This window comes from Chelmon rostratus, chromosome 13 (assembly GCF_017976325.1).
Source record: "Chelmon rostratus isolate fCheRos1 chromosome 13, fCheRos1.pri, whole genome shotgun sequence".
In the NCBI taxonomy this organism is placed as follows: Eukaryota; Metazoa; Chordata; class Actinopteri; order Chaetodontiformes; family Chaetodontidae; genus Chelmon; species Chelmon rostratus.
In genome coordinates this window covers 22,810,409-22,831,348 of record NC_055670.1, presented here as the reverse complement: position 1 = coordinate 22,831,348, position 20,940 = coordinate 22,810,409, and the positions used below count along the sequence as shown (strand labels likewise).

Genomic DNA, 20,940 nt, shown 5'->3' with positions numbered 1-20,940 from the left:
GCCTCCCCAGCTGCAGGCTCTTGTTTCCCTACTTTAGATCCCGCAATCACTTCTAGTATTATTTGTGACTGGAGAGGCAATGAAACAGGCAGACAGGCATCTGTGTGGACGCCTGCAGGGTTTTTCTGCCAGAGGACCCTGCTGGTTCCCAGGGCCAGACAGGAAATAATGGATTGTATGCTTTTCTGTTGTTGTTTTGGGAAGGGGGGGGGGTTAGAGGAGAGGACATGAGGGGAGAGCTGCACTGCCCTCAGATGGATGAGGCAGGCAGTTTAGTGTTACAGTTTAAATATGACACAGACACAGACGATTATATCTGAGTGAACAGAAAATCAGCTTATTTCTGTCTGAAAAACAATCAAAGGTCACAAAGGTCAGATCATGCAGCTTCCACACCTGAAATGCAGCTTGTACACTTAAACAATAATAACTTGATAAGTAAACTAATTAGTAGATTAAAATGTTGTCATCCATTGCATGCGGCCCATTTGGCTGGTAGTGTAACTGTAAGCTAACCTCTTTAGGAGGCGCCATATTTGAACAAAAACGGCCGCCATTACTTCCTCACAGGACCTGATTGGCTGAAGGATGCAAACATTCAGAGCTGAGGTGATCTGCAGTGTCTCATTCTTTGCCTTTTCCCCCTCGTTGTAACTGTAGAGCTGATGAAGTGTTATGAATTTACTGTAAGTAAAGATTGCTGGTGTTGAACTGTTCATACTCTGTCCATTCTTACAATAGTGTACAATAGTGCTACTGTAAACACATTTACAGTGTGAGCACATTTACTACCAGACTCCAAACCCCTTAATGCCCCAACTCATATTCCTCCCCACTTCCTCTCACATGATTCCTATTAGCACTCCCCACCCTTTGATCCTACTCTCCCTGTAAGACAATCATGTAGACACTAATACCCAAAATGAGCCCAGCCCTGCACCGCTGTTACGCTCTGTGATGGCCACTGTTAAAGCAAATAAGGGATTGTCAGTAGACGATGCAGATCATGTGCACACGGTTACACCCAGGCAAGCAACATCAAACGGAAAACTGATGCAGCGGAGATGTTAGATTGTGATCGTTATCACAGCAGTTATGACGAAGGCAAGCTGGTCGTCTAACATGTCGTGACTTTTTCCTTTCGCAGTAATGTTCAGGGCGACAGCCAGACCAGCATCTGCATCACCATTGAACCTGGTCTTCTTCTGAAAGGGGACATCCTGGTAAGAATGGCACAGTTGCAAGTGTCTGACAGCAAATGAGACGTTTATTGTTGTACTTTCCCCCAACGTGTTCCCTCTGCCAGACAGACAGAAAAATAAATGGATGTTTAAAGATGGTGCTCATAGGCAACCAATGAAAACAGCTGCAGAAACATACAGAGGATGCACGGATTTTTATTGTTTATTAGCAATGAGGGAATCCTGTTGTTTTTTCCATCCTTGCATTGGGCCGTAGCAGTTTATAGTGTCCAATCACAGAAGAAATAGGGCCATAAAAACCTGGGGAGGACAGTTGGACTAGGCTCTACACCTTTATAGACCCTCATTAGCACACAATATGTTGCTGGAAACTATGACGTCAAAAAGGCAACTTCCTTTCCAACAGCGTTTGGGATACACAGGTGACTGTTTAACAGGATACGCTCTTTTAAAAGTACGTTATCAGATGAATATTTTTAATTCTTAATAAAATCACTCTGGTTTCATTTGAAGAAACCTCAATAAAGTAGCACCTGTGGCTTATTTTGCATCGAGTTCGAGCAGAAGAACTGCACACATCAGCACAGTTTCTGCTGCTGCTGTCATTCAGGTCATAATGTCAGCCGTGAGATATCCTCAGGCCTCATGATCTCAGCGTGGAGAATTTCAAAAGAGCACTTAATGTATGCTGGAGGCTGTCCTGGTCTGGCCCCTCAGAGCTGGGCTCATATCTCATCCTTTATTTAAGACGGACTAATGGATTCTGCTGAATGCATCATCTGACTAAGCCGTGCTGCTGATGCTCGTTATTATTCAGATAATACAGAGGATGTGAGCTGTGGCTTTATGGCCAAATGGAGGCATTAGTCAGCAAAGCATGTGCACCTGCATTTAAAACTGTACTGGTGTTTGTGCAGTTGAGTTGAGTTGTGGATAATATAACTGCCAGATAATGACTAATTACTGAACATTTAGATGAAACAAAGTGAATCACAGAAGAAAAACTTTATAAACGTGATCTGAATTCTTTAAGTTTTGGCTGTTTTCTTCTCTCATTGGCCAGGGTTTGTCATTTTAATTCCAAGTTATTATAAAGTCAGAAACTTTGGAGGATTAGCTCAACATTTTAGTGCTTATTCACGTTCTTGCTGAGATGATACCACTCTGTACTGTAAATATAAAGCTGCAGCCAGAAGGCGGTTAACTAAGCCTACCATAAACACTGGAAACATGGAGCTGAATGACCTCTGACCAAAGTTAAACGCGTGCATAGCTGCACCTCTAGTGCGGTCTAATTAACACATTACATCTCGTATATCTCGGCCGGATGCAGTGACTTTCTGCACAGTCTAAAATTGTGTGTAAACGAATGTTAATCAGTGAGCATCGGGGTTGCTGGTGGATTTTTTACCTTTGGACAGAGTTCTGAGGAGCTGTTTCACCCTGTTTCCAGTCCTTATGCTAAGCTAAGCTAACCGACTTGCTGTAGCCAGTGCACCAATCTTCTCACCTGATTCCTGTCAAGAAACATCGAGCATTTCTAATTTGTTTGAAGGAAATGGCGTTTTAAGCCTGTGCGTGAAAATGAAAATGTGTTCAGGCTCTAAAGGCAACATGTAAGCTTAAATTAAATTTTGTCCTCCCATTTTTTGTTCTGGCTCACCAGCATTGTTTTGCTTGAGCAGACCCCTCTGCTATGTCCCAGAAAGCTGCAGTAAGCCACAGGATATTCTACTTTGCCTTCCTCTCATCCTCAGTTCTTTATGTGCTTGTGTGGATTTAGGAACATTGTTTGCTTTGGTCTTATTTGGCCACACAAGTAGAAAAGACGTGTATTGAAATCAAGTCGGTCCCACAAAATCACATTTAAATCTACTGTTTAGCTGCTGCTGAATTCCTGCACTTGTCCTGTGGTAACTTCTATATGGTTATGTCAAAATGCTTGTTGTCGTTGTAACAGTAGGATGTTTTTTCAGTTTTTTTATTCTTTATAGCCGCGGTTTTTGAGCTGCGAGCTGTTTGGGTTGAGGATAAATATTCCTCCAGTACCTGTAAATGTGAGGTCCTTGTTAAAAACTAACAGGTCCAGGCTGCCTGTCAGGAAGCAGCAGGAGGGAGAAAGAAAACTTTCCTCTGTGTTGCTCTTAAAGCTGTTTGTGTTGGGAGAAACAGTCTGGATAAAAGTCTCTGTGGAGAGGCCGTACATTACGAGGGATATATACTGTATATATAGAAAAAGTCTTAAATGCTTTTTCAAGCTCTGAGCCAGTGCAGAGAAAGAGGTAGCACTGAATCAAGCTGGCATGTCTCTGGCTCGTGTTGCACAAAGATCTTTTCATATTATGCTCACTTGATGTTGTGAGTGTTTCAGCGTTGAAGCCATATTCAGCTCAGCCACAGAGGTGATTTGATTTTGCTGTTTATTTGTGCTGAAAAACGTTTTTTCTTATCAGAACTGACACACTGTGTAAATAAGCCACATCCTGAACCGGTTATATTCCGCGTGGAGCTAAAAATGAATCCGTCCAATTGCGATCCAACCACATTAACTGACCCGTTGAGTTCTGTTGGCACCGCCTGGCGAAGTGCTGCTACAAACACTTCTCTTTGGATTTCTTCTACAGCTCAAGTGCTACCACAAGCGCTACCGCAGCCCGTGCCGAGATGTGATTTTCCGGGTGCAGTTTCACACCTGCGCCGTTCACGACCTGGGGATCGTCTTCGGGAAAGACGAGCTTGATGAGACATTCAAAGGTAGGAAGAAGGAATCATCTGTGAGCAAACAATCAAAACACCTGTAGCACTGAGTGGCTAATGAGTAAAATCTGCACATCTTGATGTTGTTAGTATTGTGTTTAATGAATGTATTGCCCTTTAATATGTTTTCTGAAATGATCAGCGATGTACAGTTAAATCATTTCATCATTTCTTGCTGCAAACCAGAGACTCAGGTTTTTTTCATGTCCTGTGTGCAGATGACAGGTTCCCAGAATATGGAAAGGTGGAGTTTATTTTCTCCTTTGGACCAGAGAAAATACATGGTAAGAATCAATGTGTCCGCTGTTACTGGTGCACTGGAGCATTTTCCACATTTACTTTCATTCTTATTTTTAGGGCGTATTTGCCTTGAATTGACAGTTTGTTGTAGAAAAGCAGACGTTTCAGGGAGAGAGGGTCAAAACTGAAAATAATTACGCTGTTACTCATGAACATTATCGACTCTTCGCTCTGAATGTGATCTGCTTCCTTTTCTTTCTTGCAATTGAGAGACATTCACGTTTTCTGCTCTGTCTCTTCGCACTTCTGGTCAAGGTGTGGACCACCTGGAAAACGGGCCGAGCGTCTCGGTCGACTACAACACGCAAGATTCTCTGATCCGCTGGGACTCGTACGAAAACTTCAACCAGGGCTGCGAGGACACCACAGACGGTGAGTAGAGGAGGACTGTGGACTGTAAATCCACAGATTCTGTCCTGCAGACGTCACTGAGGGCAGCTCGGCACACACACACAGCTGGAGTCCAAACACAGAAACATTATGCTTCTTTTCACCTGTGATTTATGGAGGAGACTGATTGGACATACAGCACAACATTAATACATACGAATGAGGAGACACAAACCCACACAAAGGAGGCAGAACTCCCGCTGCCCCCTCGTGTGTCTTGTAAAGTTAACAAGGTTGTTAATTACACTCTTTAGTGCTAATGACCACTTTACGATAGGCATCAATTTTCTTTTACTCCTTATTTATAGAGATTTTTTTCAATTCATCAGACAAGACATTGACCTGAGCTTCATCTCAATGTACAAATATGTAGAAAAACATAAGGAATAATGGAAAAAAGTTGGTAAATTGTCAGATTCATGTAACTGCGTGTTCACACCTCAGTAGGATTGAATAGAACAATAGACCTCATTAGGTCTTTCCTCATTAGCTCTGTGTGGATTTGGTCTTGAAATGTATTTTTATTGAACTTCTGGGTGAAAGGTCACAGAAATGTTGTGTAAACTGTACGCTTGATCATGGAGATGTATTTCAGTGTGGCCGAGAGGAAGCTGGGATTCTCTTTTAGTTTCTGTCTGTTCCCTCTCACTTATTGAACACACACACACACACACACACAAAAAAACTGCCGGGAACAGAGCTGATCTCTGGAACAAGCCCGTTTTTGTCTTCCTGCGTGACACAGAGGACAGATTCAGCCTGCTTCCTAATGGCGTTTAAAGACTTTCACACTTTCACCGCTTTAAACGCCCACGTGACGGGGTCACACTGAAGTCACATTCAAGTTCAAACCAGCCCTGGGGTGTTTTATGAGGCAGGACTCAGGGTAGCAATTATGCCTGCGGGTATAAATGCTTCTTTTTCTGATCAGATAGTGTTGTTTAGTTAATTTAATGCATCACTAAGCTGCTCCTTAACCACAATCATCAACTGAATGAAAATAAAAGTAAGCGCAAAGTAAATTTGTGTTTTGGCCCATTCAAGTAGTACAAATCCACCCAAATTAGCATTACGAGCTTTCCATGCTGTCCTAGAAGTAAGTGGTAAATCATGTTTTGAAAGGGAGCAGAAGCATCGATACCGCTGAATTCATTTGTGGTGAAATTATGACCGCAGAGAAGCCAAAGGCCCAGAGGGACCTGAGTGCAGTGCGAAACATTCCTGGGTTCAGCCACAGGCATGGACAGAGCTTTCCTGTTGAGGGAGCGGTGGTCACTCTGTGACCAAAGTGCTACTTTCTCCGCCACCCAAAAAAGGAAGCAATGCTACGCCCTTAGCGATAGCAGCGAGCCTGTTGTTTTGTCTTCCGAAGTACCGCGAATGTTGATGGTGGATGGTCAGCTGTTTTTTAATCACTGGAATAACTTTCCTGTGTTTTGCTGTAGATGAAAGAACTTGTATGTTTTTTTTAATGGTCAAGAGGAATTTGTTATGTTTTGGTGGCATTAGATAACTAATAAATGGGAAGTATTGTGTTCTGGGAAATGCATGTAGCTAACCCATGATAAAGCGTAAATCCTTATATACATTAATACAGTAATTACAGTCATTTTCTGCGTGATCCAACACTGATTTTGCAGGCCATTATATCAGCTCGTGCAGAGGTCACGCTGTGCTGAGACCTGAGTGTTTGCTGCACCTGAGGGATGCAGCAAACACCACTGACAGAGTCTGCAGGACGTCTGTGCTGGAATGCAGCGCTGGAAGAAGTATTCAGATATTTTACTTAAGTAAAAGTAGCAATACAAGACAGTAAAATACTTTGTAACAGGTAAAAATGCTGCATTCATAATATTACTAAACTAAAACTACAGAAGTATTACCATCAAAATGTACTCAAGTATCAAAAGTAAAAATACGCATTATGAAGAATGACCCCTGGCAGGTTAAAAATTATTATATTGATTTGTTCGCTGCAGCTAATTTTAACACTTTTACAGAGCAATGTATCACTGTTGATAAAGTGATTGTATTTTTTATGTGAAGTCTTAATTTGCTAAGTAACTTGGAATTGTATAAATTCTGTATATCTCAAAAAATGTGTATATATATATATATATATATATATATATACACATGTATTATATATATAGACACGTATTTGCCTTTGGAATGTAGTGAGGTGGAAGAGACTCAAGTAAACTCAACCAACAGCTGCTTAATACTAAAGTAACTGAATCTTGGAAAACAGCAAAACACAATTCTACAGTTCGGAGATAATGAGTGTTACTGTGTTTGTTTCTACTGTACAGACTGTTCAGAAACTCTCTGATCATTCTCAACATTTGTCAAGTTATTGCAATTTAGAAAATTTTCAAAAATTGCACGTTAAAGGACAACTCACAAAATGACAATTTTTATGACTTTTTAGAAGTGGGATTTAATGCCCCCGATTCCCCTCTGAGTGTTTTTACTGGTCCAGGTCAGAGGTTACTTAGCTACCCTCTATCATTGGCCATAAAGTGTCTACCCCACTCTCAGCAGCAGCTTGAAATAGGCCTTTCTAAAATAGAATAGGTGTAAGTCTCCTCTCATTCTGTTTCAGTGTGTGTGTGTGTGTGTGTGTCTGGTTCAAGTCGTCTGCCTCATCTTGCCTTCTGTCACCTGATGGTGATACTGTGGACCAGGCTGACTTTGACTTTAGTGGCCACGCACACACACGAACACACAAAAACACTTAAACATAATTACAGCTTCAGACAGGAGCATGATAAACATTAGCAAGTGCATGTACACAACATGCACGCAAACACAAACACACACAATCACAAGCTCTTATTTAGCCACTTTAGACTTGGAGTTCTCGATAAGACTTCAGATGTGTCCCATAAGTAGCCTTTTATCTTGTGACTTTATTTAGTGATACATGCTGCATTTTAAATTGGCCCAGCTTGCAAATGGCATTGAAAGAAACAGTTAAAAATGGTTCCCTCTCACAGACACAAGAGGGGAGAGGGTTTCCAGGAAACTGGAGTGTTTCCACTGTCATTTGGCTTCACACTTGTTAGTGCTGAAAAGGCAATTATCTCCTCTGACGGAGTGGCTTTTAGAGCTGAGAGGGAAAATAAGAGGACATATATCTGCACAAGTGTGAGTTAGAAACAGAAAGTATTGTTATTGTTGGGTTTGCAGTTTGTCAGGATTGCAGCCGCTTTTCTGGGGAAAACGCGAGGCTACTTACAACAAGTTTTATGCCCGCTTTGCTTATCAAGGCGTTGCATAAAGCATGAAATTATAGGGCCAATGTTTTGTTGGGATCAACATTGGGCATGTGCTGTCTGTGTGGTTGTTGGTTTCCAGAGATTGATGCAGACTCTCATTGTGTTTATTCTGTAAAAACAGCAACAGCAGCTGCGGGTGAGTTTCAGCGCAGGGATTTTTGTTGTTCTTGCACCTTGTACAAACACAGCCAGAAAATATCCAAAACTTCACACTTGCAAAATTCATCTACCAGAAATCACCTGCATGAATGCCTTATGGAAGGTCTTTCATTTTACAAAGTCCACTCAGACAAAGTCCAACAAGGCCAATAGTCCACTTTTGTCTGCAAGCGCAAACTTCACAGGCAGTTTTGTTGCTTGTTCTCGTGAAGCGTAAAGTTCCAACATTTTTCCTTAATCTCTGCGGTGGAGTTTATTGCGGATGATTCTCATTTGGATGCCAGTTGCGTGATATGTGTGTATTTATGTTTCCACAGCCGCACCTTAGTTTGAGACAAAAGCCAGAAAAGTTGGGATGCTGTGTAAAACAGAAATAAAACAGAATGTGATAATTTGCTAATCTGATGTTTCAGTTGTGCTGGATCTCCCATGAAACCACTGTCTCCAAGTCCTCCATAATGACTGCCTTCTATATGAAGCCTGAGCAGCTATGTACGTCTGCTACCCCAGAGGATAACTGGTGCTGGTAGTCATGATGTTGCTACAGTTGGCTATGTTCTGTCAGTACTGAACATCTACTACTATCTACTGGATTTTAAGATGTATGCCATTTATTCCACCAGGGTCAAATCTCACAGTGAAAGTGAAATATAATTTGTGTATCTGCCTTATGATTGGGATACGCTCCAAAATGTAATCAGGCCCTGAATGGCCCACATGACGCCCTTCTGTCAAGGTGCATGAAAATTCTTCGCACTTTAACCTCAATCCTGCTGTCTGACAGACAAACAAACCAACAAACAGGACCGAAAACATAACGTCATCGGCGGAGATAAATATACCCGGAATGTGGACTTGGATGTGTTTTACTGGCCAATGCCGCAGGGTGCCAGATGATGTTGGATGGCGTTGCAGCAGAAACCGACCCATGTTCGTCTGCTCCATGACCCTGCGCCTGTGTAGTGGTGTCAGTGAAATGAATGAGGAGGCTGTGTTTTTTTTTATATTTTTTTCCGTGTTATTGTCGCGCTGAAAGCAGCCTAACTGAGGACATGACTAGCAAGAACACTGGTCATCAACATGTCAGGCTTAAAACATAAATGCAGAGATTCATGGCAAACCCAACGGTGCAGAGCATCAGTTCAGGTGGAGCATTTTCTTTAGCTGACTGACATTCAAAAGCATAATCCTTTGCTTTGAATGACACATTCCTTCACACAAGTGTCATGCCAAGCTACGATGATGCTGATGCTGGCAAACAAACTGCAGAGAACTGTGAAAGCTCAAGTTCTGCAGGGCTCCAACAGGGGGGGGTGGATCATGTTTTCATCAGTGGGTATTTCATTTGTGGAATGACAGACGCTGTGTTCTTGTTTACTATCCCGCCCCAGTGATTGACTCAGCTGGCCAACCCCGCTGCATTTCTGCCATATCAGAATGAGAGATGAGAGACAACAAGCTGGAACGTATATAGAAAAATGATAGAGAGCAAAGAGAGACAGATTTCACAAGACAGAGATAAAGAGAAAATACATATTTTTCCAACATTTCATAAAAAAGATTCACCATTGGCCTAATTGCCTGAGCTGATGATGATTTTTCAGCGATAGTTTTGAGTTGTTTAGATAATTCCATCAAAAAATTTGATAAAATATATAATAATATATATAAATATAATTTGCATACAGCCATATTAGCAGCACTTCACCAAAGTACAGTCACGGTTTTGGCATTTTAAAATGTCATTTTTCCTCGGGTTCCCCTCCGCAGTTTGGTCATTCGGTCAAAACTTTGGCGTGCTGATCCTCAAACGGTCCTAAAGTGGCTCTGAATGCTACTCTCTCTCCTGCGAGGAGTCGGAGGAGTTAAAGGCAGACTCCTCCGCTCGACTGTGAAGCTCTTTTGTGCACACATTCACAGGAGGAGGAGTGACAGAGAATGTCGGTGTGGGTTTGTGCATGCTGCTGCCGCTCAGCGCAGACAGTTCCAAGAGTTTCACGGTGAGTTTGTGTCCGGCGTTTCTTCAACTGCCCTTTTTTTCAAGCTTTGACAGCAGTTGAAGAGCTCAGTCGTCAGCCTGTGTCCAGTTTGTCCTCTGCTCTCATTAACGCCGGAGAGAAAAGTTGTCACAAATTCAGCAGCTGACGCCTTTGACAACATGTGAGTAGCATGCTCAGGACTGTGGATGTGGAGATTTGCAGCGAACCAGAAACTTGATTTTTCACTTTATCTGAAAATGCACTTCAGTACTTATTGACATCAGGTTGTCTATTATCCAAACACTTGGCCACATGGCGTTTCATATGTTAATCTTTTGTTTTACTGTTTCAGCCACACTGACATGGAAATTTAGCCTTTCAAGTTTAATCTTTTACAAATGCTGGTGAGACATGCAGGCACAGTCTGTTTTTAATGGCTTCAAGGACAATTTATAATTTTGTAGCTTTGGCCATCATTCCTATCAGGAACAATAGCATCGTACTTACCAAGTTAATTGCTGAGACCTGAGTATTGGTGGCAAGTCTGGATGGGGTACAGGTGTTAAATAAACCTGCAGGTGGAAGAAAAAAATGAATGCAAACTTTGGAAATGTTGCCCAAACATCCATCAGATTTTGCAGACTGACTTCCTGGTTCGACTGTGGTGAACTTTGGTGTCGCGGCGTAGAAGAGTTCCCAGACCTCGGCAATTATTTATGAGCCACTGTCGGGAAATCTAGAAACAAAATGAGTCAACTGTCCCTGATTTGTCTTTGTAAGCTTCATTTCTGATGCCTTTGAGTTACTGTTTATCGAAAGTCCAAGATGCATTTCCCTGTGTGGAGAAGTGGCAGCCCAGGTGTGTGTGTGTGTGTGTGTGTGTTGCACATTCTCTCCAGGAGGTTAATACTTCTACTTCTTTGATCCATACACATTAGTCACAGGGAGATGTCCATGTTCCCGTCCCCCCCCCCAGTCTTAACTTATCAGACAGAATGCAGAGTTGACCGTGCCTTCCCTGTTGGGCACAGACGATTTGTTGCTACATCCTTGCAGTAAGAGAGTGAGGTTCAAATGAGTCGAGTCAAATTTAACTCTGTATTTGTGTTGCCTGCAGAGCTGCAGAGGGGTGGGGTTGGGGGGCTTACATAATCTTGGTGGAGATAGAAGTTGATGCAATAGAATGATATCACTGCTGAGACTGTTTCGTCCCAACGGGTGATTGAGATTCAAATGGTCCATAGGTCCAAGAGTAGCTCAAGTTGCAATAGAGCAGTAAATATACACAGACAATAGTGAAGTGTAGCCATTCCTAAACCTGTGAAAGCACTGCTGTAGAGATTTTCACAAATTTGACATTATAGCTGCCAGTATTGAATGATTCCTGTTCATTAAGGGTGTTGCTTCACTTGGTTCTTCAGCAACTCTCAGCTCAAAATAATTATCTAAATATTCATTTTAAGTTCCCCAGCTCAAGTGTTGCCATCGCCCTTGTGCCTTCACTTGTCCCTGTAGAATTTAACAGCCCTCAAATGGGAATGATGATATGATACTTATCTATATCTGGTCGGGAAAATCTTTTTGATTGAACAGCAAGGAGGTCTGAGTCAGTTGCAGAGTTGCAGTCTTGATCTTGCTCATGGGTCCTTCAGCAGGATGAGATAGGATAGCACCATCAACTTCCATCCCTCAGTTGATGGTCTTGGGTTTGTGCATTCTGCAGATGTTGCTATGTTCACCATATTGTTCCAGATGAGCTGTTCCGTGACTAGATGAGATTAATTAGTACACATTTGTGTGAGTTGATTTGAATGTGAACATCAGGATCTGGACAACAGCACTCCACCTCTGCTGATATCTGCTGAGCTGAATATTCTGCTATCTGACACGTCTCAGCCGACTCTGACAAGCATCCCCTTGATGCTAAAAGCCAACACGCTCCGTGAGAATGTGACCTCATCGAAACATGGACATTGTCAGGCTGCGGCGTTGCTCCAAGAAGATGCAGAGGTGAAACGTCTGGTCCTTTGTGTTGGCAACAGGCTCCCATATCAATCCCTCAGTCTGGTCTGAGGCTTTGGGGAGGATTAGGCTGCTTTGACTCCAAACTCTGCTCAGTTCCCATTGCATAACAGCCAAGACAGAAAAATAAAGGCCTTCTAGGAAGGACTGCATTGGACACAAAGAGAGAACAAGTGCCTTGTGTTGTGGAGTGTCCCCGTTTGGTCCCTGTCTGCAGGGGCACAGGGACAGGGATTTCTGCTAGGCGACAGACACTGACTGTGGGGCAAGTGTTTGTGTGCTACACCAAATATGGGAGTAACTTCTCAGGCAGAGGTTATTTAGCGGTTACTAACTTTTGGTACAACCCTGATTCCAAAAAGTTAGGACGCTGTGTAAAACATAAAAAAAACAGAATCTGATACTTTGCTGATCTTTATTGACAAATACTTAATTGAAAACAACACAAAGACGACAATACATTTAATGTTTGACCTCATCAGCTTCATTCATTTTTGTAAATATCTGCTTATTCTGAATTTGATGCAGCAACACGTTTCAAACAAGTTGGGACAGGAGCAGCAAAAGACTGGGAAAGTTGTGGAACGCTCCAAAAACACCTGTTTGGAACATTCCACAGGTAAACAGGTTGATTGGTAACAGGTGATAGTATCATGACTGGGTATGAAAGGCTCAGTGGTTCACAGCGAGGATGGAGCGAGGTTCAGCACTTTGTGAAGTGGATTGGATAAAGGGGATGACTGCATGGACTCAGGAACACTTTGTAAAACAGCGTCCCAAATTTTTTGGAATCAGGGTTGTGCGTACAAATCCTTGAAAGATGAATTTCATGAATTTTTGTAATTTAACATGAGTATTGTAAAGCTCTTTGCAGGACATTGCTAATCCCGGAGGACAGAGTGCTAGTTATCTGCCGTCCATAATGTGTGGGGATGAATGACTGGTCTGTTACCTCCTCGCAGATGCAGCTTGTCGCCAGCTGTTGGCCAGACACTCTCTTTTTTTTTCTCCAGCCATCTTTACACAGCTGATCTGGCTAAAAATGCCATAGCAGAGCCAGGATATAATTAATCATGATCACTTTCCACAAGCCCTTCTCACAAAATCTGCTTTAAATGTGTCTTTTATCCATTGATGTCTGTGGAAGTCCTTTAGAAATCACTTTATCTTGGTCAACAATAAACTTTTTCCGGATTGTGCGATATTTAATTAGGACGTTATTAAGTTTGTTACGTTGACATGATTCAGTTAATAAGTTTAACTTTGCTAGCTTAACTGCTGTTTGACTCTCAGCTGAAAACAGTGGCAAACATTCATCCACACATTTCTCACAGGTGATGGAATCCTTATTGGGCTTTATTTGATTGCTTTGCAAAGGCACTTGTACAAGAACTGGTCCCCCCTGATCCTTGTCCTGTTTGTATTTTGTAGACACTAGGAAACAAGTAAAAGAAGGAAAAACAAGTACAGAGACAAAGACCAAAAGTTGCACCTTTTTTATTAGGCACCACTGCCTTGTTCGGGGTGTGCTATTGGCCTGGGGTATCCTTCTGCATGGGTCACTTAGCTTACTAAATAGACCCCTCCTGAGCCAAGGGGTGGATGGACACGGGAGATGAACTTTACAAGGAGAAAGGGACTAAGTTTTCAGCATGAACTCAGACGCTTTCATTTTGGCTCCATTGGGAACACTGGCCTCTCCTCCCTTGTTATTATCTTTCTTTTTGAAGAGACTTCTATTCATGCACGAGCCCTTCCTGGTCTTTGTCAAAACACTGTGTTCTTCACTTAACAAGAAGAGGCAGCGCTATACTGTCCACTATACTGCCAGTAAAATCAAGGACCACATACTGGCCAAGTCCCTTTCTCTCAGTTGGTTGATTTTCATCAGTTGGTTTAGGGTTGCAGATGGTGGCGCAGGGTCAAATGGCTACCCAGACTCAGCCCCCGATGGTGGTACGTAAGGTTTAATCATGTGTGCCTACCAATCAGCACAAAGCCAGGAAGTAAAGGGCCAGGTGAGGGGTCATTGCACTCGTCACTCTTGGAGTTGTTCAGGGCGCCTGCATGGATGGAGTTAGGTTGTGAAGAGATAGTGAGAACGTCTGTGAGTGTTTCGCCGTCCAGTTCATCTTTTCGCTCCGTCATCATTGCATCGTGTTCTGTAGACAGGTGGTGCTTCTTGTTCTTGCATTTAGATGCAGACTTGTTGTAAGAAAGGTGTAAATGTCAAATCTTTTGAAGAAGTATATAATGTAATATACTGATTTATTTTTTTTAACTACTTTTACTTGACCACTCCTGCATTATGTTCTTGTGCTGCAAAATGCTCTAAAAACACCCCCTGAATAAGGTCAGAGGAATACCTCTTTTATTGGGACAATGTTTTTTTTACCCTCAAGCTCTGCTCCTCTTCCTCCGTCCATCTGTGAGTCTGTCTTGCATTTTGAAAAGTGAAGAGTAGAAGTCATTTGGGACACTGGAAAATTCTACATCCCAACAACCACCAAGTTTCTGTTGCCTGGAGGTATTCAAAAGATTCTTGACACCCTCCGTAAAGAATCGCATGAATACAGCTCTGACACCAGGAAATAGCTGATCAGGAGCACGGCCAGCTTGTGTCTGAAGCAGTTAGCAGGATTTTGATTAGAACAAGAGCTGATGAGAGTTGCTTTAAGGAGGATCTGCGTAAATTATTGAGGCAAAATTAAGTGGCCCTGTCTTTGCAGTCTCTCCAGACCACGGCTAGCAAGAGTTAGCCCATCAGCGTTTCGCCTCACCTCTAGAGTGAGATGGCCACAAACAGCCGGTTGATCAAACGCTCTCCTCATTTAGCCCTCGAGATTTTCCTTACGCAACCCTGCTGCTAACGACCGCTAATGACTTTTCCCGAGACGCAACCTCACCCAGAGTGGAACGTAATGCTGTGCATGGATGAGCTGTCTGGCTGATATATAGCACGTGGTGTCTGTGTTGGTTATATCTTCTTTTGTGTTTGTTGTCAGTGGTACTTATGATGATGATGATGATGAGTTCATATTTCTGACCAACACTGGCGTCAGGTTACTGGTGGCAGGTTACAGCAAATGTTGCACAGCAGTTTTCAGTACTGAGGCCATGATGCACTTGATATGTAAGATTTTATTTTATAAATTGACTTTGTGTTCAACTTTAAAGTATCTTTGTGGAGTGCAGACAATACTTCCTGTAGCCATGCCGTAAGGGCAGTGTTGGCCGGTTTGAAGGTGAAGAGTATCAATCAATATCCTCCCCCCTGTTCCAAATCGCCCTCCATTACCTTGTCCTTTGTTTCCCCAATCCTAGCGAGTTTGCACTCACACACATTGATTCAGTAATCTTTCATGTATATTTAATGAGCTGCAGTGCAAGTGTTCATTAAGCCAGAACAAGTTCCTGTACTTACATTTGACCAAGCATTTTGGGGCCATGGATGTTGCCAACAGTTAAACTGTGTTTAAATGTCCTGTATATTCTGGTGTGCTTCTGCACAGATGCACTGAGAATACTCATTCATATCTTTCAGTTTCTTTTGATGTGTTGTTATTTTGTATGTTAGATGGTGTTTCAGTTTTAAAAAATACTGCAAAATGAGTAATTTTGCCCTCACAACCAGTAAGACAACTGTTGTGTTGCTTTGTATTATCAGGTCTGCTTCATGAGCTCCCCGTTGACTCATCAGCCTCCTCTGATTTTCACAAGTCAAATGAATCCCCTCAGAAGATTTAATGGCCTTGTGTGTAGATCATTACTTTAGGCCACAGTATTACTTTAATAGCTGTACTTGAGCCCTCTCATACATTGAAGGCATGCTTTGTTGCCAAATCAATAGCTCAGCCATTAACTTTCACCAAATATGGCACAAGGCTATACTTACATACTGCTATACTGTATCACGGACAGCTACTGAAGCTCTTCATTCTCTCAAGCTTTAAATGTAAATACACTTTGTTCTTGTTGGGCTATTAGTGGTTTAAGCGGTTGAGGCCTGAGGGGACGGTCTCAGAAAATGTTTCATCATTGCTTTTTATTAATGTCACACTTGTGGCCAGTAGACATGGACCCCCAACTGTTTTGGAATGCCCACACACACTCATGCACAAGCACGGAGTAGCACATGGTGTGTTTATCCATGTAAGCTACGGAGGAAACATGCTATTTCCGCTGTAAAGGGGGCTCTATTGCCACAGGGGTCAGAGCTCAGAGTTCAAAGATCAAGAGGTCACACAGTTGCACCATCTGGCCGACAGAACCTCAAAATATCTGGCAGCACTCTCCATCTGCAATATCTATATATATATATATATATATATATATATATATATGTTTTTTTTTTGCCTGAGCGAACAGTTTAAACTCCTCATACAGCATCCAAAGATCATGATGTGCTTGTTGATAACTTCCTGACAGTCTGCAGGGATAGATGCTAATATTTTTTAAGTTCTTACCCTTAACGTACCCTTAAATTTGGTAGTATATTTTTGGTGGCCCAAATGTAAACTTCAGTAAAAACAATACAGAAAATGCCTTTCTTAACTGTGGAACTTGAATAAATGTTGAACAGGTGTATTGATAAAGTTTTGGCTTTTTACTCGCAAAGGTTTTATTGCACTTACAGTAACGAGCATCGTTGTTGGAGCTCAGCCTCCGCATAGAGAGCAGATGAGATGCTGTAGCATGATAGGAAATTACACCGAAATGTTAAAAGTACCAACAAAAGAACTGCTGATGTTGGAGCTTATCAGTACTATGGTCTATAATTATCTAGGCCCAGGACCTGTTTAATACCTGGTTTGGATGCATCTGCCTCACGCATGCTCTCTCGCTCCCTCCTGCACTGTCACTGTCAGTCAGTCATGTCTGCAATAAAAACATTACAAAAATCAGTAGAAAACCTATAATATAATACATTTAGTTTTTTCACAGTTTACCTCCTGTGTTTCTGCTTCTTCTGTAAGGATCACGTTAGTAGTTTGAGTGGGCTTCATAAAGCCGTACTTCAGTGGCCCTGGCCCCAGTAGCTGGCTGGTGATGAGCACTGGTTGCTGTTTTCGTTGAGTGTTGAACCAAAAGGTCCAAATGAATTGCTGCGTTGGTGAAGACAGCTTGAGGATTTATTTTTTTTAATTCAACCTTTATTTAGACAGATAATCTCAATGAGACACGCAGTCTCAAAAGAGACCTAATAAAACTCAGAGCCACACAGTGCCACCTTTTGTGGCCACCGGGCCATGATAACTATCAAATCCTGGTCTCTCTGCTGCCTCTCTCTAAAACAGTTTTTTCCCATCTCTAATGAAGAGGATGTAGTCCCATCGGTCATTCCAGACTAGTTAGACTAGTTCACTCTCCCCTGCTGTGGTATAATTAGTTAGGCCTATGGGGTCGGGATTGCAGACATTCTCCTCTGACTAATGTGCTTGGGATCACAGAGCAAGCATTTACCTCCTGGGGAGTATACAAACACAGCATAGTGCACACACACACACACACATACAGTGTAAGATATCACACATAAATATGCCCTGTCTTATCACATGAAGGAACACCGTCAGACGTTATTTGTAGAGGCTTACGCATGCTCATTTCAGCCAAATGAAAACAGCAGCAGACATAGCAGCACACACAGAAGCAGTCTCAACATAAATAGCCTGCTCGCCGTAAAAAGTCTCACCAGTGTAAAGTGACGGATTAGATTTCCTGTAATACAAATGGGGATTCTGTGGATCGCTCATCAGTCACGTCGTCTCTGAAGTGAAGACATGAGCTACTTAAAGAGGGCTGGCTAAACTGGGCTGTCCTTTGATGTGAGAGTGGGACCATAGCACAGCTGGCCCCATCGCACTCGTTACCATCATCATCATCACCATCATCGCTAAAGGAACAGAGTGAGGGCCAAGGGGAAGGATGCAGGGGGACAAAGAGGGAGAGAAAAGGAGTTGGTGTCACAATCTGTGAGTCGAATGAGGGAAAACCACAATCCATAATCATGTAACTTCCACTGAATTTGCCCAAAATGAGAATGCAGATGGAAAAAAACGTCAGTGGAGGCCAAAGTCACATTCATCGCGATCAGCCACAATGACCAATGTGCCTGTTGTCAATTGTTCTGCATTGTGTTGTGCAATAGTAAAGTGACTGTCCTGCATGCTAATGTGCACAGATGGCTCGGTGATATGAACTTGACCACAGACCGCAGAGCTTTCAAACTGTGGGAAAAAGGTTGTGTTTTGTGTGTAGGCCTCCGTGTGTGCATTTGTAAACCATCTTCCACCCCAACGAACAACTACTATAAATCATCTCCGTCTTACTTCATCTATCACTTTTAGTCTCTACCAGTATAAGGAGCCCCTTTTATATTCTCTACAAATCAGATCAGCAGCCACTCGGTGTATTCATCTTTCTATTTTTTACCCACGGAGCATTTCTGTTTTCTCCATCTGCCTGCAGCAGGGTGGAGTTTTCTGACTGCTTCCTAGCTCGGAGAGAGCTCGTTAAACGGCTGTTGTTGGACCAAGTAACTCTTTCCATTACATGAGTGTTTCAACACCAGTGGGATAAAGGAGGGACATCTCTGTGCATGTGTGCATTGGAAAGGGCTTATTTCTACAGATGGCCATGTGTGCCTTATGTTTTTCAGCAATTTTTTTTTCCATCTGTAGCATAAAAATGTCTGGAATATTGGAATAACAGGTCTTTTAGTAACATGCAATGGAGGCTAGTAATCCTCAAGGAGGAGGGTGTGCAAGAGAGAGTAAGCTACAGGACTGATGTCATTCTATCAAACTCTATAGTCTGGGTTTCAGCGTCTCCTAACCCCCCTCCTCCCACATACACTGTCAAACAGGCTGTTGTGATAGACCTCCCACATACGCACACACAGCAGGGGCAGCCTTTAGACTAGTGCGAGCCACTGAACAGCCAGCAACAGCAGTAGCTGTCCTGATCCGGCCACACAGCAATCCAGGAGAGGGAGGAGAAGAAGGAACAGTAGCCAAGACCAACTCCCCTAACTCTTGCTGTAATCCCCCATGTCCCACCCGGGGACTCCTCTGCAGGGCTTTTCCCAGCTTAGATTGGGACCGTACGTTCGTCCACTGCTCACACAGGTAGGGGAACCTCCTCCTGTGGAGGTGTTTCTGCTGTTTCCTTTGACAAGGCTGTGATTTGAGGTGACTTGTTGAAGTTTTGTTGTTCAGACTTTCAGGATGTGAAATCATCTGAACTGTGTGACTGATGATCCTAATTGCGTGAGTTAAATTTTGGCTACAGGGCGGATGATTATAAAGGTACTGAAATGGAGAAAGATAGAGGAGCTCTGCTTTTACGACTTATGTCTATGTTTAACGGCATGACTGAGGCATTAAAAGTCTGTGGCCATGTGGAGGGGAGAGCATGCACAGCCCCTAACTTGATACTTAAGCAGTTTCATGAGCTATATAAATGTGTAATGATGACTTGATTTGGAGCCTCATGTCTTAGCAGCTAACTTTTTAGTGAAGATGTTGACTTGAGTGGAGAATTCACATTAACAGCTACCAAACATCACAACGTTTCTACCATAATTGGCTATGATTTGTATGGATATACTGACCTGACTAAACCACAGGTACAAACACGAAACCACTATCAGACTAGACATGTTCCTGGCTATCATCGCCTTTATTTCCTACATATGGTCCACCAGTGTACCAATCAATGTAAAGTCACTAATGGGTTAGTAGAAACTTGTGCTGTGCTTTTCTGTGACATCAGATTTGTTTCCACCAGCAGCCTGACCGTGCTGCTGTTACAGTGCGCCATTCCCTTGGCAAGTTGCCCCGGGCCAGCCGAGGAGACCTTGCAGTACCCAGCTTGTGTACGCCCACTAAGCTCCATTACAGAGCCCCGTATTCACTGAAGCTGAGATGAAGATATCTATAAGTTACAGAGACACAGACAGTTTCTTTGTGCAGCTCCTTTCCCAGCTGTAGAGTCTGATTTGGTTATCAGGACAAGCCTCGTCATGGGTTAGGAGGTTTCTTGGGAACTTTGAAGGACAGTAGAAGACCAGGTATTCTTTTTCTCTTTGCCACCCTTAAGTACGTATGGCTACACAAACTTTTACTCAATGGTGTGGGGGATTGAGGTAGTTGTGATTTTTTCAGCCATTACATTTTTGAAGAACAGACTCATATTTTAATCGCCTTTGATCACGTAAAAATATTGATAAATCTGTCTGTATTGGTGCCCAGTGTTGGCACTGTGAGAGAATGCGGAAGGAAGGAAAAAAGAGTTTACTTGATATAAACTTGTGTGTGTATGTGTGTTTGAACCTTTTCAGTGTGACTGTAAGCGTGTTGAGCTTTTGTTTTGCTTTGGGCTTCGGAGGCCAAGGAAAGCCTCCTGGCCTTTACTCAGTGAGGCTGATTTTCCAGTGATGACTAAATTCTTCTGACTGGTGCACCCTACTTCCTCTTCACTGGACTTGGGTATAGCCGTGTGTGAATGTGTATGTGCACGGGTGTGCTTGTGCATTTGTGTTCAGTTAACACAATCTACATCGCTGTTTTCCATCCCAGTTTATGAGTTAACAAATCGATAGATTAAAAGACTGTGACGTATATTCATCCACCCGTTTCCTACATCAGGTCATCCTGTTCACAGCTGTGGAGATCATAAGCACATAAAATGAACAACTGATCAATCCTCTATTATGCCAGTATCCCGTAGGTGGCACAGATTAATCCAACTAGTTGGGAAAATGCAAGGCAGGCTCCTGTTATTTCATCGTTTTTTCCAGAGTGCATGCCATAGACTCGGCTCATTTCCTGAAGCTGGCAGAATAGGTGG

The 20,940-nt window shown here is 42.7% G+C and overlaps 1 protein-coding gene across 5 annotated transcripts in view; it reads left to right on the top strand.

The window, feature by feature from the left end:
• Positions 1–20,940, top strand: part of tns1b (tensin 1b) — a 146,989-nt gene that overhangs the window by 102,971 nt on the left and 23,078 nt on the right. For 4 of the 5 annotated variants that reach the window (XM_041951270.1, XM_041951269.1, XM_041951267.1 and 1 more), the window contains 4 exons: positions 1,148–1,223; positions 3,827–3,956; positions 4,178–4,243; positions 4,509–4,631. In XM_041951270.1, coding sequence (XP_041807204.1) covers positions 1,148–1,223; positions 3,827–3,956; positions 4,178–4,243; positions 4,509–4,631 — 395 coding nt within the window. The remainder of the gene's footprint in view (positions 1–1,147; positions 1,224–3,826; positions 3,957–4,177; positions 4,244–4,508; positions 4,632–20,940) is intronic. The other variant, XM_041951268.1, reaches the window with a different exon arrangement.